Source organism: Parus major, chromosome 1 (genome assembly GCF_001522545.3).
Source record: "Parus major isolate Abel chromosome 1, Parus_major1.1, whole genome shotgun sequence".
NCBI classification, from domain to species: Eukaryota; Metazoa; Chordata; class Aves; order Passeriformes; family Paridae; genus Parus; species Parus major.
In genome coordinates this window covers 19,740,431-19,756,021 of record NC_031768.1, presented here as the reverse complement: position 1 = coordinate 19,756,021, position 15,591 = coordinate 19,740,431, and the positions used below count along the sequence as shown (strand labels likewise).

General features: G+C 39.9%; 1 protein-coding gene across 3 annotated transcripts in view; it reads left to right on the top strand.

The window, feature by feature from the left end:
• Nucleotides 1–15,583, top strand: part of SHROOM2 (shroom family member 2) — a 117,874-nt gene extending 102,291 nt beyond the window's left edge. For all 3 annotated transcript variants that reach the window (XM_015640971.3, XM_015640961.3, XM_015640980.3), the window contains exons 7-10: nt 2,155–2,706; nt 3,606–3,786; nt 8,317–8,589; nt 12,756–15,583. In XM_015640971.3, coding sequence (XP_015496457.1) covers nt 2,155–2,706; nt 3,606–3,786; nt 8,317–8,589; nt 12,756–13,022 — 1,273 coding nt within the window. In that variant the 3' untranslated portion in view covers nt 13,023–15,583. The remainder of the gene's footprint in view (nt 1–2,154; nt 2,707–3,605; nt 3,787–8,316; nt 8,590–12,755) is intronic.
• Nucleotides 15,584–15,591: the final 8 nt, after the last annotated feature.

Below are 15,591 nucleotides of genomic sequence, written 5' to 3'. Positions count from 1 at the left end.
AGCTAATGTTTGATGATGTTAGCTTATAGCTTTTGTACTGTTAAGAAAAGTATCTTGTTCATCAGCAGGCCAAGGTGAGTGTGTGTGCAGGATTTCCTGCAGTGATTTAGGTTAGAATAATGTGTGTGGGGCAAATACTCATGGTGTACACAACACAGCTATTGCCACAGACAGCTGTTTAGCAACAGCAAAGCTGAGATGAGTGCATCAATAGATTTGCGCTAAACCTAAATTCAAGTCAAGGAGGGACTGTTTGTGGTTGGGTTGAAGCTTTGGAATATCCACAAGTACAGTTGCTTCAAGTCAAAATTTCATGCTGCCTTTCCACAAATGGAAAACCTTCAGAAATCAGGAGGGTAGTGATTGCAGAAAAAGAATTTTTGAAGTACCTGGTGTTGAACTGACTTTGCTTTTCCTGAAAGCAATCCATTTAATGATGCCTTAAGTTTCTGAAAAAATCTTTGACTGGGCTGAGAGGAATGTACTCAGTGTCTCAAAACAGATGCTGAGCATTTTAGGTGAAGAATGGCACTCAGCTCACTTCTTGTCCAGTTGCCCCCCCATGCATTTATGCATTCATCTTATATTTCCCCCGAATTCCAAAATACGTTCCTCTTAACATTCTAGTGGAGTTTCAATTAAAGCCCAGCGTGTGGGCTTTAATTAAAATAAGCAAAATAAAGAGTTGGGAGGTGGTGGCTTAGCATTGCCCAGCTCTTCTGCAGTCAGGAGAGTCCCAGTCTGCAGATGGGGAGCTGGGTCTAAGCAATGAGCACAGAAGTGAGTCTTGAAAATGATAGTCCCCTTGAATGAAACCAGCCTGATGAAATGGGAGCGGGGAGGTTCAGCATGGGCTGGAAAACCTGCCCCAAGTTGGATCACTATGTCCACAAAGCACTTGTGGAAAGTAAATATCTACTGGGGGGCTGCACATGTATCCAGAGGCAAATATACCTTTAAAATATAAGATACAACTTCTGAAAAATGTCAAGTCAAACAGATACTGCTGTTACCAACAGCAAAAAGTAAAGGCTTATTTTAGGGAAAGTGACACACCCACACTTAGAGAAAAAGAGATGTAGTATGCCTTGGTCACTTATCTGAAAGGCGGCATGCTACCCAGCCAGATGAAAGCAGATATTTTAGCTAGTAGGCAATGTTCCTTTCCTTGCTGTAGAGGTTCCAAACCCACATTATGACAATAATTTTAAACTTTTTGCAAACTCAGAACCACTAAAGTAGACTTCGGTTTCTTATATGGTTTACATACAGTACAGATGTTTCTGAAATGTTATTTAACATGTTATTGTCCAGTTTAAAATCTAAGTTCGCCTCTGCTTTAAGTAGCTTGTTGAATGGCTAAGGAGGCCTTTTGTGTTATGCAGTACAGAACTTCTGCTACAAGCTTCTCTTAAAAAGAATACTCAGAATTGTATGTTATCCTCTTCAATGACTAGTTTCTCCTCTTTAAGTGGAATACTAGGACACTATGGTGGGATCTATTTATTGAGCTTCTGTGTCATGTGAAATTTTATAAATTAAATTTTCTTTTTTTTCTAACCATGTAATTAAGTTTTGAATTATTTCCAGATTTCCCATGTGTGATTCTTTGTTATTCTTGTAGCTCAGGAAAAACCTAGCCTGTGGGATGCTCCCATCTGGTCTGTCATCTCTTCCCTTGGAAGAGCTGAGAATTGATGTGAGGGCATCACAGACTCCCCAGGCAGCTCAGCTGCCTGTTAGGCCAAGAGGCAGGGCCACTGTTGGATCTGTGTGAGGCAGTGAGGGTGGACTGCAGGCGCGTTTTCCCCTACGCCCGTGGCAACAAAGGGGTAAAAGGCAGTTCAGCAGTGCTGTCTGAAATCTGGGGTCTGGCTGCTGAGATTGGACCCTTGTGTTCATGGAAACTAACAGAAGTCCTGCATCATGAGTATTGCACAAGGCTGATGTTAGGACACCTTGCAAATGAACTAATATTATTTCAGATTTGTGGGCAGAAAAGAATGTGTAGATTTAGGGTTTGAGATACAGTGCTAGCAATAGTCCATTACCTCACTCTCTTACCTGTCTTTTTGGACTTCCCCTCTGGTTTGCATATATGAATTAGATTCAAGGTTATTCCATTTCTAAGGATGAATTTTGTTTCTTTACCAGAATTGAAAGGGTTATAGACAACAATACTACAGTGAAAATGGTTCCCATCAAGATAGTTCATTCTGAGAGCAGCGCAGAGAAGGAGAGTCGGCAGAGCCTTGTCAGTACCATGGAGCCTCCTGCTTTACCCAGTGGTTTGGAAAAGGACCAGATTAAAACACTCAGCACTTCTGAGCAATCCTATTCACGATTCTGTGCTTACACCAGGCAAGGTGTAGAGCCAGAGCCAGAAGCCAGAACCAAACCAGTTGACCCTCAACCAGCTGAAGAACCTGGGAGCAACTTGAAGGACAGCAGTGCTGCCACGCAAGCATCCAGCTATATAAAGGCCAAAGAAAAGACTTTTGAAGACTGGAAGTCAGAAGAACTTGCCAGAGAGATTGTGGGAAGAGATAAATCCCTAGCAGACATACTAGATCCTAATGTGAAAATAAAAACAACAATGGATCTGATGGTTGGTATATTCCCTAAAGATGAACATCTCCTAGAAGAAGCTCAGCAGCGCAGGAAGCTTCTGCCGAAAGTTCCCTCTCCAAAAATTTCAGAAGAGAAGTGAGTATTACTTTCTGTAAGCTGGTATATCCTTACAAGCTTCTATATCCTTACAAGCTTCTATCTAGAGTGTGTCAGTATACCATGGGGACTGGAGGTGAGTCTTCTTTTTGCTGAGTGTGTTTACTGAGACTTCTGTGATAGTAGTCAAGTCAATATACTACTAATGATACCATTAATGACAGAAACAACAGTGTTGTACAATATGAAAGATTTCTAAGACCTGGTTGAAAGCCAGTTTTTGACAACTTAAGAAATAATTAACTTTTGCCATTTCATTGTGATTACATGTTTTACCAATGCCATCCAGTCTAGTAACTGGAGAGAGAAGGAACAATATTCTTGCCTTTTTTATGTGATAAAAATTTACAAAGACTACTTGAAGCAGGCATGAGGCATATCCTACAAGTGAATGAGATCAAAGAAAGAAAATAATTGAATTCCATCCACCTTGATGTTCTGTGTTGTTTTGTTTTCTTGATACAAATTATCTGATAAGTTGTATCCTGGAGAAGTTTATTTATGATTCCCTAATAAAAAAGTTACATACTTACATTGTACTATCCCAATCCAAAAGGATACGGTCTATGATGATGAGGTTTTTTTTGCACTATGTTCTAAAATGTAACTTTCCATTTTGTTTCCAGATGCAATATCTTTGATATATTTCAATTCTTGTAATCATGTATGTTCTGCATGATTTCAGTTTTAACTTTTGCTGAGCATGTACTGAATTCATACAGATTTTATTCACAGTTTTTATTTATCTTATTTACATAGGTAATGGTTTTCTCTTGAACCCCCTGCTTGCTGATGAAATGAAGGCTCTAAAATATTGTCCTTTCTTTTCATTGATTAGTGTGTCAAGGCAGTTAATGAAAGTTTTGACTTTTTCCCAGGAAAGAGGAGCAGAGTGCACCATCTGCCATCTCCCTGACAACCAATTCTACTTACTACAGCACATCTGCACCAAAGGCAGAGCTGCTGATTAAAATGAAGGACATGCAGGAGCAGCAGCAACAGCAGCAGAGTGAGGATGATTCTGAAGATGAACTGGATCATGACTTGTCAGAGAAGAAGGTAAAAGACATTTTCTGAAAGTGTAATGGGAGGTTCTGAGTTCTGTTCATTACATTAAGTGTGAATTTGTTTTACTAAACACCCATCAATAAAATGCCTTCTAGATGTACAGGATCAGTTGGAAAAAATCAGTTCGCCTTTGGGGTTTTTTTTGTTTGTTTTTGTGGATGAGTTAGGTGTACACCTGTGAATTTAAGAACTTCATATTGGATGCTTCTTGCAACTTGTCACATGTTTTAGAAAGTCTCAAGGAGAGAAGTCTTGAGGAGGTTATTTTAAAATACCATTTTCCATTTGAAGTCCTTCTCTATTTCTCTCTATGTAACAAGAAACAGCAGTGCTTATGTATCCCACTGAAGCTGGTGGTGGTTTTAGTTGTTCCAAGTTTTTGAAATTTAGGTCCAGAATTTGGGTTTGTCTTGAGAGGAGGAACATACACACACCTTCTTCTTTCTTTCTTATTTTCCTCCCTCATTATTTTCATGAACAGAAAACTCTTTCTCCTGCCTCCCAAATTAATAATGATTGTGGGAGATTACTAATTAGCCTGGTGGATTCAGTGGAAGTTGCTTGTCACAAGGGAGAGAGGCAGTCTTCTTCGTTATCCCCATCCTTTGGTGTTTTATTCCTGATCAAAGGTCATCATAATTCCCTAGATACTACAGTGATGATCTGACTTTTGTGTGGTTGGAGAAAATGTCCTACAGTAAAATCATTGCATTGATCTCATTGGGGCACAAACTGGGCACAAAATATTCTAATTATTGTTCCCCGTATTGATAAGCTGGAGGAAATGTTCTGTTTGATCAAGTAAAGTGATGTAGTTCAACTCTGTTTACCTAAGCCAGTAATGCAGTGGTGTGCAAATCTTTTCTGTCACAGTCAACTCCCTGCTTAAAAATCAGCTGCCAGGGTGCACTTGATAATCCAGTCCCAAAGAAACTATTTTTAATTATTAGGGCTATATTTAGTCACTAAGAATGAGAAATTTTCACCTATGGTTCAGAGCAGGTGTTCAGTACAAGGCACTGCATTTGAGTGGGCTTTCTGTTGTGTTTTCTGTTAGCTCTGTGTTGTTTCAGCCTCCCTCTGCTGCCTCTGCATCGCATGGTTCAGTGTGCTGTGTGCTGCCGGGGGATGCTGTGGCTGCAACAGGCGCCCTTCCCTCACCCTCATGCTAGACAAGCTGATGAATCCAACAACTGTACTACTTAGACAATTGAAAGATTTCACTTCATTTTAAATAATTTGGTTTTATCTGGTGCCACGTATGATTGTCACTTTCATGATTTTGCTAGAATTAGTTTCATTTTCATTAATTACAGAGTAGGAGGGATGTAAAATTAAACCTTTCTTGTTTGCCAAACCAAACCAAATACTTAAACTTTTATGAACAAGAGGGCCATTTACTTTTGTTGGTTTCTTAACAGGAAAATCATGTGTACCCTTTTCATACTTCTCTATCCATCCCCCAGCTTCAGTATATACCACTAATGACGAGATAGGAAGGTTTTCACAAAGGGCTTTTAGCAGAACCTGCCCATGTTCTCCTCTAAGTGCACTTGTTGTAGCACACACACCCTGCAGCTTGCTTTTCTCCCTGTTCTTCCACATGGAGATGGAGCACTCAGTTCAATGGGCTTTCATCATGGAATGTGTCAGAAAACATTGAAAACTCCTTGTAAGTGGGTTGAGGCATCTTTATTAAATGGATGGAAGATACAGCTTGGCCCAGCTTCTCATATTTGGTAACAGTTTAACAAGGAATTGTTAGGGACCCAAACATTTTAATGGCACACTTTATGACTTCAGTAGTTTTAGATGGACCATATGCCCAGAACCTGTTTCCTGATTCCTGGAAACTGGTAGTTCTGTTACGAGATATCTTAATTGCAGACCACTGTGGAATGATTCCTGTATTTGTCCTTCTCTGCTCTGCAAGCCAGAAACACGTGGTGATTTTTTTTCTTATTTTGAAATAAGTATAGGAATTTCATATTGGGTTGTTAATACTTTTATTTATTATTTTGATATTTTGAGCCAATCCCTGTATTCCCAGCTAGCACGAATGGGATGTCTGTGTCTTATGCACTGAGTTTAATGTAGGTGTACCACAATTATAAAATACTGATCAGATTTTGAAGATGCTATAAGAATGTTTTTTGTAGTAAGGAAAACCCATGCATGTCTGTCTAGGAAGTTTCCCCTTTGCCCTTAGGAAAATTTCAGCAACCGCTGAAGAGTGTAAAAATAATAAATGTATACCAACTTTTATCTGGTTTGAGGCTTGAGTTCCTTAGGAATGGGTTGTTGAGCTGAAAGCAGAGTATAATTTATGTAAAAGCAAGCCAAACAGTGAGCCACCCGAGCAGTAGTCTGCTGAGCCACCTTCTGTGTTGCTAGTCAGATCAGTAAGAATGACTTTATTGTTTTCTTGTGTACTGGTACAGAATTCACAGCTATAAATTATTCATCTGCCAGTCTCAAGATGTAGACTGCAGCTCTTCTGGCTCAGTAGATATTGAGCATAATACAGGTTTTCTGCTGTGGATATAGTGAGTTCACAGTTGCTGCATGCAGAGGCTGCTTCATCTGGGTATGAAGCAATCAATAATCATAATCCAATTCTTAATAGATATGACAGTCTTAGTATTTATGGTCTTCTGACCTGAAAAATGGTTGCTTTAGAGGTTAGCTTCAGCTGCTTGGTATGTTACTAAATAGGATGTTACTGGGAAATACTGGAAATGGAACTGAGAAAGCTGATGTGAACTGGCAGACAGATCAGTAAATGCTGAGCAGCCATGTGGCTTTTTTTTTTAATTGAAGAAAGTTGCAGCACAGCTACAGAAGTGAAAAGGCTTGAGATAACACAGAGCACCACAGTATCCTGCTGTGTTTCAACTGGTGAAGCAGCAGCATAGTGCATGTCATCTGAGGGAAATGAAAGCGTAGCACTGTGACCTACATAATCCAAATCAAACTGCATTTGCATTGAGAGAAGGGGAAAAAAATCAAATCCTGCAGATTAATCAGTCAGTAAAGCAAGGCATCTGTAGAACTGCTTACTACCTTAATCTTTTGGGCACCGAGGCTAACAGATAACCCAGATCCAGATTAACCTGGACCGAGTACATTAAATCAAAAAGGAAAAAACCAGTATGGATAATCCATGGGTTGAATTTCCACTTTAAAAAAACCTTCTACATTTTTAGTATAGTTGCTTTCTGTTAAGACGGCAGACTTTGTTTTGTGTTGGTTTTTGTTCCTAAAATAAATTGGCAATGACTGTTCAGTGGCCTCTGTGAGCAGCAGCTGCTATCAGTATGTTTCTCAGTAATCATGAAGGCTTGTAATCAGATTTGCATTTAGAAAGCAGACTTCCTAAAGAGTGTCATGACTAATTAAACAAAAAGCTAGGGGTACTGTGAAATAATGACTATTTTAAAGGATGTAATTTTCATTCTGAATGTGCACTGAGATGTATGTTTAAAGAATGCTTTGGAATTTTTTTTTACCTGAAATGAGCTGAATACCAAATAAGCACCTACATTTAACTGAACGAGGCATTTTTAGGGTGTGAAGTATCTCAGAGTTGGTAGCTGGCTGAACTAACTTACACCACTTGTGCACCAGTGAAAGGTAATAGGCACATAAGAAACAAGACCTCTTGCCCAAATGCAGGAAACTAGCACAGGGGGACCAGAGATGTGATCAAAGGAGATCTGGATTCTTGGTCTGGTTTCTGGTGGTTCTGCCCCTGATACGCTTTTCTAAGGCAGTGCAAGTGCACCTCAGGCAGTGGGGACTATAGTTCAGAAGCCCCCCAGACTTGAAGTGAGGTTGTGTATTTGCCTGGCCTAGGATAGTGGTGCTTCTTTGGTCCTTTGGCAGAGCTGCTTTGCACAGAGCTGCTTTGTACAATACAGTAGATTTTGTTCCCTGTGCCACAGGGATTATGACTACCCTACAGAAATGTTGTAAGGCACTGTTAATGCTAAGATTTTCTGAGCATGGAAGAACTGCTATTGGAGGGATGCTAATATTATGCAGAAAGGAAAAGAAAACTTGACAGTGCCCTAGTTTTAACTGCATCATGTGGAAAATACAGGATTGTTTTTCTAGTACTGTGCATCTTCTTAAGTGTAGCTCTTCAGCAAGGTGTTATGGACCTGATATTTAGAGACACAGGCATGTGCTTGCTGTACTTTCTGCTGTTCGTAACAGGCTTTGAAGGTGCTCAAAGCAGCAGCAGGAAGGCTTGATGGGAGGGTGAAAAACCTTTATATTTTTCCACAAAGGTAATTTGCTTTAACACAGGTCTCAAGCTGAGCATCATGCAGCTACATCCTGAACCTTTGAATGCAGAGGTATGGACCTTTGACACAGGCATGTATTTATTTGTCATGCACTCATTGTCAAAGTCTCATGGAAGTTTGAAATGTATTAAAGTGCTAGCTGACATGACTTGCAGAAGTAGGGAAGAATGCAGTAGTGCTAACAAATTCTTACCTCCTTTATTTTCCACAGCAAGAACTTATTGACAGCATTAGTAGGAAGCTGCAGGTGCTGAGAGAAGCACGGGAGACACTTCTGGAAGACATCCAAGCAAACAATATCCTGGGGGAGGAAGTAGAGGCCATTGTGAAAGAAGTCTGCAAACCAAATGAGTTTGACAAATTCAAGATGTTTATTGGTGACCTTGACAAAGTGGTCAACCTCCTGCTGTCCCTGTCTGGTCGTCTGGCCCGGGTGGAAAATGCCCTCAATAACCTGGATGACAATACCTCTCCAGAAGAACGGGTGAGAAGGACCAACAGTAATATTCCTGCATTTAGAGAAGCTCGTGGGAGGGGAGGTTTGCTTGGTTTTGTTTATCTAAATTGCAGTGCTCAATATGAGGGATAATATGTGGATAAATCTCATAACACCTTTTTTTTTTATTATTTTTTTTTTTTTTATTTCTTGAAACTTTTCTCTTTGCCTTCTTTTCTTGGAATGTGGCTTGCTGAGAAAAAATAGGTTTGGGGTGCAGCATACTAGAAAACAGACTTCTTGGCAAAAGTTTAAAGAAAGAGGGAATCTACTGATAAAAGCATAAAAAGAAGGCAAACAAAAATATTGTAACAATTCAAGATGCGAAAAGGAGTAATACAGAAAGCTTGCAGACTTCTCTATACACAGTGAGAATCTTAATACAAATCTATAAGGTTGTTACAAAGAAAATGCTTCTCATCTACTGCAGCTTCCTTCCACAATGACTAGTGAGGAGCAAGAGCAAGAAACAACAGAAGGACAAAGCTTTAAAAAAAGGGGGGAGGGGAAACAGGGGGAGGCATAGCAAAAATAATTTTTCAGTAGAAAACATGTTTTATCCAAGCAGAATAGTAGTGATGTGGAGGACTCCCAGCAGAAGTGAAAATTTGAGGAGCAGGAGCAATTAAGGATGCTCTTAACCTGTTGGATCTAACCTCTGCTTGCAGCAATTTAACTTGTTTAACTTAACAAATCCCATCAGGCCTTACCTAGGAAGAGGATACCTAGCAATACAGATATGCACCAATGGAAAGATGTAGATATGTGTGAAACTTAGGCTATAATAAATAGAAAGTGGGGAGGGAGGGGTGCATGTTTCAAGTGAGTTTGGCTTCTCAGTTAAATGAATGTGACGGAGGATTTTTGACTTGTAGCTGTGGATTGTGGATTGAAATGCCAACAGTCCACCTAAGTGTTGTAACTGAATTTTTTCCATGGGCTGTGGTTTCATGTTGTTTCTTCAGCCTCTTGCATTATGTCACACATAAGAACCAGTAAGTGCTGGGACTGATCTGAAGCTGTGCTTTTGCTGTTTGGACCTAACATACTTGATTAATGGCTGTTCAGCTCCCTCTGACTGAGGTGGAAGGGAAAGTATTTGACAGATTAATAAATGGCAGATCAAAGCTTCTGACACTTGGAGAAATTTAATCCTTCATTAGACATTTTTCTAAGTGTGGTTGCAGTTGCCTAATGGGGAAGGAGCTACCAAATGATGTGTGCACATAGGAAACACAGTTTGAGAGCTGTGATAAAAATAGATTACTGGCTGGGTGTGGAAAAGGAAGATAGTGAAGAGGTGGTATAGAAAGGACAGTCAGAAATTGTCTGTGTATTTTGATATCAAATTTATACTGACAGAACTCCAAATCCCTAACATATTTTAATTCCCATTTATCTTCACCTGCACTGACACCAATCTTGCCATAGTTAACATCAGGAGAGATCCATCAGGACTGAGGTGAGCCCTGGAGAGGAAGACTTGGGGGTGTTGGTGGATGAAAAGCTCAACATGACCCAGCAATGTACATTTGCAGCCCAGAGAGTCAAACATGTACTGGGCTGCATCAAAAGCAGCGTTGCCAGCAGGTGAAGGGAGGGAATTCTGCCCCTCTGCTCCTGTGAGACCCCACCTGCAGTGCTGCATCCAGCTCTGGGACACAAAACACTAGAAAGATATGGACCTGTTGAAACACTTCCTGAGTAAGGCCACTCAGTGATCAGAGGCCTGAGCACTGCTCCTGTGAAGAGAGGCAAAGAGTTGGGGCTGCTTAGCCTGGAGAAGAGAATACCAGGGAGTCTTAGAACAGCCTGCCAGTACCTAATGGGGGCTTACAAGAGGGCTGGAGAGGGAGTTTTTACAAGGGCATGTAGTGATAGGACAAGAGAGAATGGCCTTAAGGTGAAGGAAGACAGGTTTATATCAAATGTTGGGAAGATATTCTTTCCTGAGGGTGGTGAAGCGCTAGAACAGGCTGCCCAGAGAGGTACCCACCCTCCTCCCTGGAAATATTCAAGACCAAGTTGTATGGGGCTTTGAGCAACTTGGCCTGGTTGGAACTATATGATCTTTATGGTGCCTTCCAACCCAAACCATTGTATCATTCTATGAAATATATCTAGAAGTGTTGAATTTAGACTGTGCTTGTCGCTTTTTTTGGTTGTCTTTTAGTATTTTGTAGGTCAAATGATAATATGTGGTGAACCACTAATGTACCATATAAACAAAACAGGATTTTACTTCCATTGTTGGGTAGCATATTCCCAGTGACCTCTGATTTTTCTTTCCAAGATGATATTGTCTAATAAACATTGCTCTGATAGCTTTCTACGTTTTAGGGGCCAGTAACAGCTTACCAGACTTTCTCAATAAAAGCAGTCAAATAATGACTACTGAGTTAATACTTTGACTGTCAGATGCTCTGGTATAGGTCTTTTTTTTTTTGCCACGGGGAACAGTATCAGGTATTTCAATTTCAGCTTCTGAAAGGGGCTTCATCTGAAGAGCTACCAGCCCCATTCCTCTTACACAGCAAGGCCAGTGTCTTCTCATTACTTGTGCTTTGTGTCCATGTCCTCTTGAATTCATCAGATTCTGGCAGTTACTGCTGCTCAGCATGCATACACCTGCAAGGCTGCCCTGGGAGCACACTAACCACACTCCTGAGTTTAAGGCTGTCTGCTACTTGCCCTGGTGAGTTCAGGAGAAGTGTTAGTTCCATCTCTTTGCAGCAGATAATTCTGCTTGCAACTTGCAGTGGGATTTTTTTCCCCTCGCATAAGCTGAAGTGAAGATTAAACTGTTTTTTTCTAACAGTGTGTGATTTTTCTGACTTGTCTTCCATATCTGTCTTGAATCCCGACTTAATCTAGGATGTGTATTTTAAGTACATTGAGAGCACAAATCTGAAAACATTTCACTCTTGAGCTTTGGTCTGTCTCTAGAAAGAATCGGCACAAGATGCATGTGCAGTTCTGACAGGTAGGTTTATTAGAGCTCACTGGTCTGTAGCCCTCTTTGTCTCATACTTCCATCTTGAAAAGACTCTTTCATATCCTACAAAAACACCTCTCTGTAAATCCTTCAGGCTTATTAAACAGCATGTGTGATTTAACAGAAGGTGCAAATTAAAAAGATGGACACATTTATTAGAACAGACTGAGGTTTATTTGAAGACAGCTTCTCAAAGAAAATTAATCTCTGAAGCAAAGCTAGAAGTCATGGGATTGGTACCTCTTAGGGACAGTTTTTAGTTAAGTTCAGGCATCTGTACAGAATTATTGATGTCAGAGTAAGCCAGCCATACTCTGTCACTGGAAAAAGGCAATCATTTGTAGCCAGACATCTGAAATAGGTTAGATTGACGATGCTCCTTTTTTCTCTCCATGTACTGTCAAAGGATTTTAGCTGGGTGATTCAGGTGGGACTGTCAGCTGTGCAGACAGGTGATGCTGGGGGAGAGGGATATAGCTGCTGTCTTCTGCCATCCTCTTTCTTTGTGTATTCCTCCATTCAACCTCCCTTTCCCCTATTTTGTCTCTTGTGAAGGCACAAAGCAGAAAGTTTACAGCCCTTTTTGGAGAATAACGCTTTTTTGTTTTTGCTTCCCTTTCGCCCTTTTGTTGTCTTGCTTCAGCTTTCACTCTTGCTTATGTCTGAAGACCACAGGACTTCACATGTCATCGGGAAGGCTTGTGGATGCAACAGAATTGCTAAATACAGTGTCAGAAACTGTATAAGAACAAATTGCTCTAATAATTGGTCTCTTTCTGGGTTCTGTAACCACAGCTGTGCCAGTGCTGTGTATGGAACATGCAAGACAGCTGAGTCTTAATTTGAAGAACTATTCTTCAAAGGCAACTATATTGTATGCAGCTATTTGTCACTATTAAATAGTAAAGGAGTCTTTGAAGTAATGCTTTTGAGGCTAATAGAACGTAATGGTGCATCTTTCATTGATTTACTGCATTTTTTTATCAGTTTTGTTAATGCATTTTATTAGTCTAAATTTTAAGAAGCATTCTTTTTCCACCTTTCTAATAATTCAGGAAGGTCTCTGTAGGGAAAGCAGACTTGAGATTTGAACAGTGAAGCTGTTGTCCCAACCTAGTGAACCCAGTGAATTTTTGACTTGTTTTTCTTTTCTCCTAAGCGGACATTGGTAGATAAGCAAAAGCTGCTGACCCAGCAACATGAGGATGCAAAGGAACTGAAGGAAAACCTGGATCGTCGAGAGCGCATTGTCTTCGACATTTTGGCAAACTACTTGAGCGAGGAGAACCTAGCAGACTATGAGCACTTTGTGAAAATGAAGTCAGCCCTCATCATTGAGCAGCGAGAGCTTGAGGACAAGATCAAGCTGGGGGAGGAGCAGCTGAAGTGTCTGACTGACAGCCTCCAACCCGAGCGGCTCAAATAAGGGCCCTGAGTCCAACCAACAACAATGGGAAAAATGGGAAAGAAGGAAGGGATAGGGGAGTTTTCAAGTATACAAATGAGTATCTTGGCTTGCTTGAGTGTCTGGTAGAGAAGCAAGTGCACAAGAGAAAAATAGCTCTCACAACAGCAATAATGCTCTCTTTCTGGTTTTTTTTTTTTTGAATGATGTATTTAATTTTTTAGAACACATTTTTATTGGTGGACTCTACAGCTGTTCCTCATTGCTAAACTTCCAGAAAGCTCCACAAAACAGGAGAGACTCTTAACCCTTCTGCTCAGTATGTTCAAAGTCTGTGGCAGTTGTGCATGCAAACAATGGTTTTTAGAATAGGTTGTATACTTCATGTTCAGATGCTGCACAATCTGCTGGAAAACCCCACAGCAATTCATGAATGCACATACATTTAGAAGCTCTAAATTTAGTGGGTTTTTATGTTCTTTAAAGACACATTAAATAGGGGAAGCATGCTTCTTATAGCTAATATATTCAGATTGCTGAAATGCAGTGTCACTGATCCTGTGGCATCAGACACTTTTTTGTAATATTGTATATAGGATAACACTTTCCCCTTGCAGAAAACAACATTAAAATCAGTCTAGTTAAATGCTTCTTAAGCAGCTTGCAAATCACCTAATGCCTACCTTGATGAAGATTTTTTTAAATTATTTTGCAAGACCTATTTGTAGACCCTCTTAATGCAATGCAAACAATTTTCTTTACCAAGTCATACTTGATTTAAGAAATGGGCTGGAAGTACTGTGCTGATTTTATTCAAAACATTTTTCATCTAAATTATTTAGAAGACTCATCTGCTTTTTTGTGCTTTTTTTATGCATGTTTTTATTCTTCTTGTCCCAAACCCACTACACTTTATGGAAATAAATGTAGATTAAGGACACTGCTTGTGTTTTTCTTCTGGTTGTTCAACATTGTGATGGTTTTATGTAGACAAGTTATACCGAAGTTGACCTACATAATGCTGTTTATTCCTCTTTTTCAAACTACCAAATGCAATAGAAACAATTCTGCCATGTAAATACTGTGCATTACTTGGAGCAACTCTGTGTTGTAACTGTGAACATAAGTGGGGCTGTTTGCTTGTTTTTTCCATTAAACAGCGATAAAGGAGAGGATGTTAGTTCACAGTATCAGATCACTGCTTGTGTTCTCCTAATACTGCTATTGACTTAGATAATTTTCAATAGCTCTAAAAAGAGGTGCTAACTCATGTTTGCAGTGCAGTAATGGGATATGCTAACTTGTTTAGATACCTACGGTGAAATTCTGTAGTCTTAAATGTCAAGTTCTATGTTAAGATAAAGTTTTGCAGACAAAGAAAATCTTGGAAGACTTTGCGTACATGCCATTTCCATTGTAGTAAGGAAAAGATTTATCTCTCCTCAGACAAATAGGTTCCCCAGCCAGAAGCCATTTTCAAGGCTGATGTGAATGCCAGTCTGTAGCTGAGCAGGCTGAAAATACAGTCGATCAGTTGTCGAAAAGAGAGAAACAGATTCTTTCCACTACTCCTGCAGTATGGCAGCATTCACAAGAGTTTTTCTGTCCTTCTTACCTGAATCCTCTCTTTTGTGGGGAAAGAACTGGAAAGGTGTGAATTCTTTGTGAGTTGGGGAATTGGGGAGCAAAAATCATCTGGAGCCAGTTCCTTTACAGACAGGTGCAAACATTAAAAGGACTGTTGTCCCTGCACACACCCTTATCGTGCACTACTTTGTATACCTGGACCAAATTTTGATTGAAATGATGTTGATGTGCATCAGTTGAGGTCAAATGGAGCTCCCATTTTACAAGACCTACAGCTGACCTTAGTTTTGTCCTCCTAGTTCAGAAATGTAGTCTTCTGGCATCTCACAGTTATTTGCTGCTATGTTCCTAGGACAACTGGTCCCTTTGTCCTTAAACCTATCCCTTAACCATAAAAATCCCAAAACTAAACATAAATAAATTATGCTTGTCTTTTAGCTTGGAAAAAAGTGTGCATTGTTTTATCTGTGGGATTTAAAAAATTTTACGTATTGTGGTTACTCTGAAGTGTGTATGTGAAATGTGAATAATACTATAATTACAGTGTGTTTGTATACAGTACTTTGATTTAGATCTCTGTTAAAAGGTAGCAATACTGTGAAAGCTGTATCTATTATCCCTTTCACAGAACAGTTATGTAGACACAATTATCTCCTTTCCTTTTTCAAAACTGTTGGAAATCACTCACCCTGGAAACGCCTCCCAATGTTATATGTAAATCTGTAAATAGCTGTACTGTTGCTTTTTGAAAAAAATCTGGTGCTAATGTTTTGCCTTTGGCTTCCTGGGGATGGCTGTTTCTTCATCCTTTGTTGTTCTCAATTCTAGATCTCTTTGTATAGTGAAAGATTTCCACAATCCTTCTCCAACTGTTTGGATCCTGCAGCCCAGAGTGAAAATGTACAGTTTTCCTGCCTGACACTTAACACGTACCTACTGACAAATGGTATTGCTTGACTTCGCGAAAATAAACTGTATATTTCAATGTAGAGTTACTTTTTGT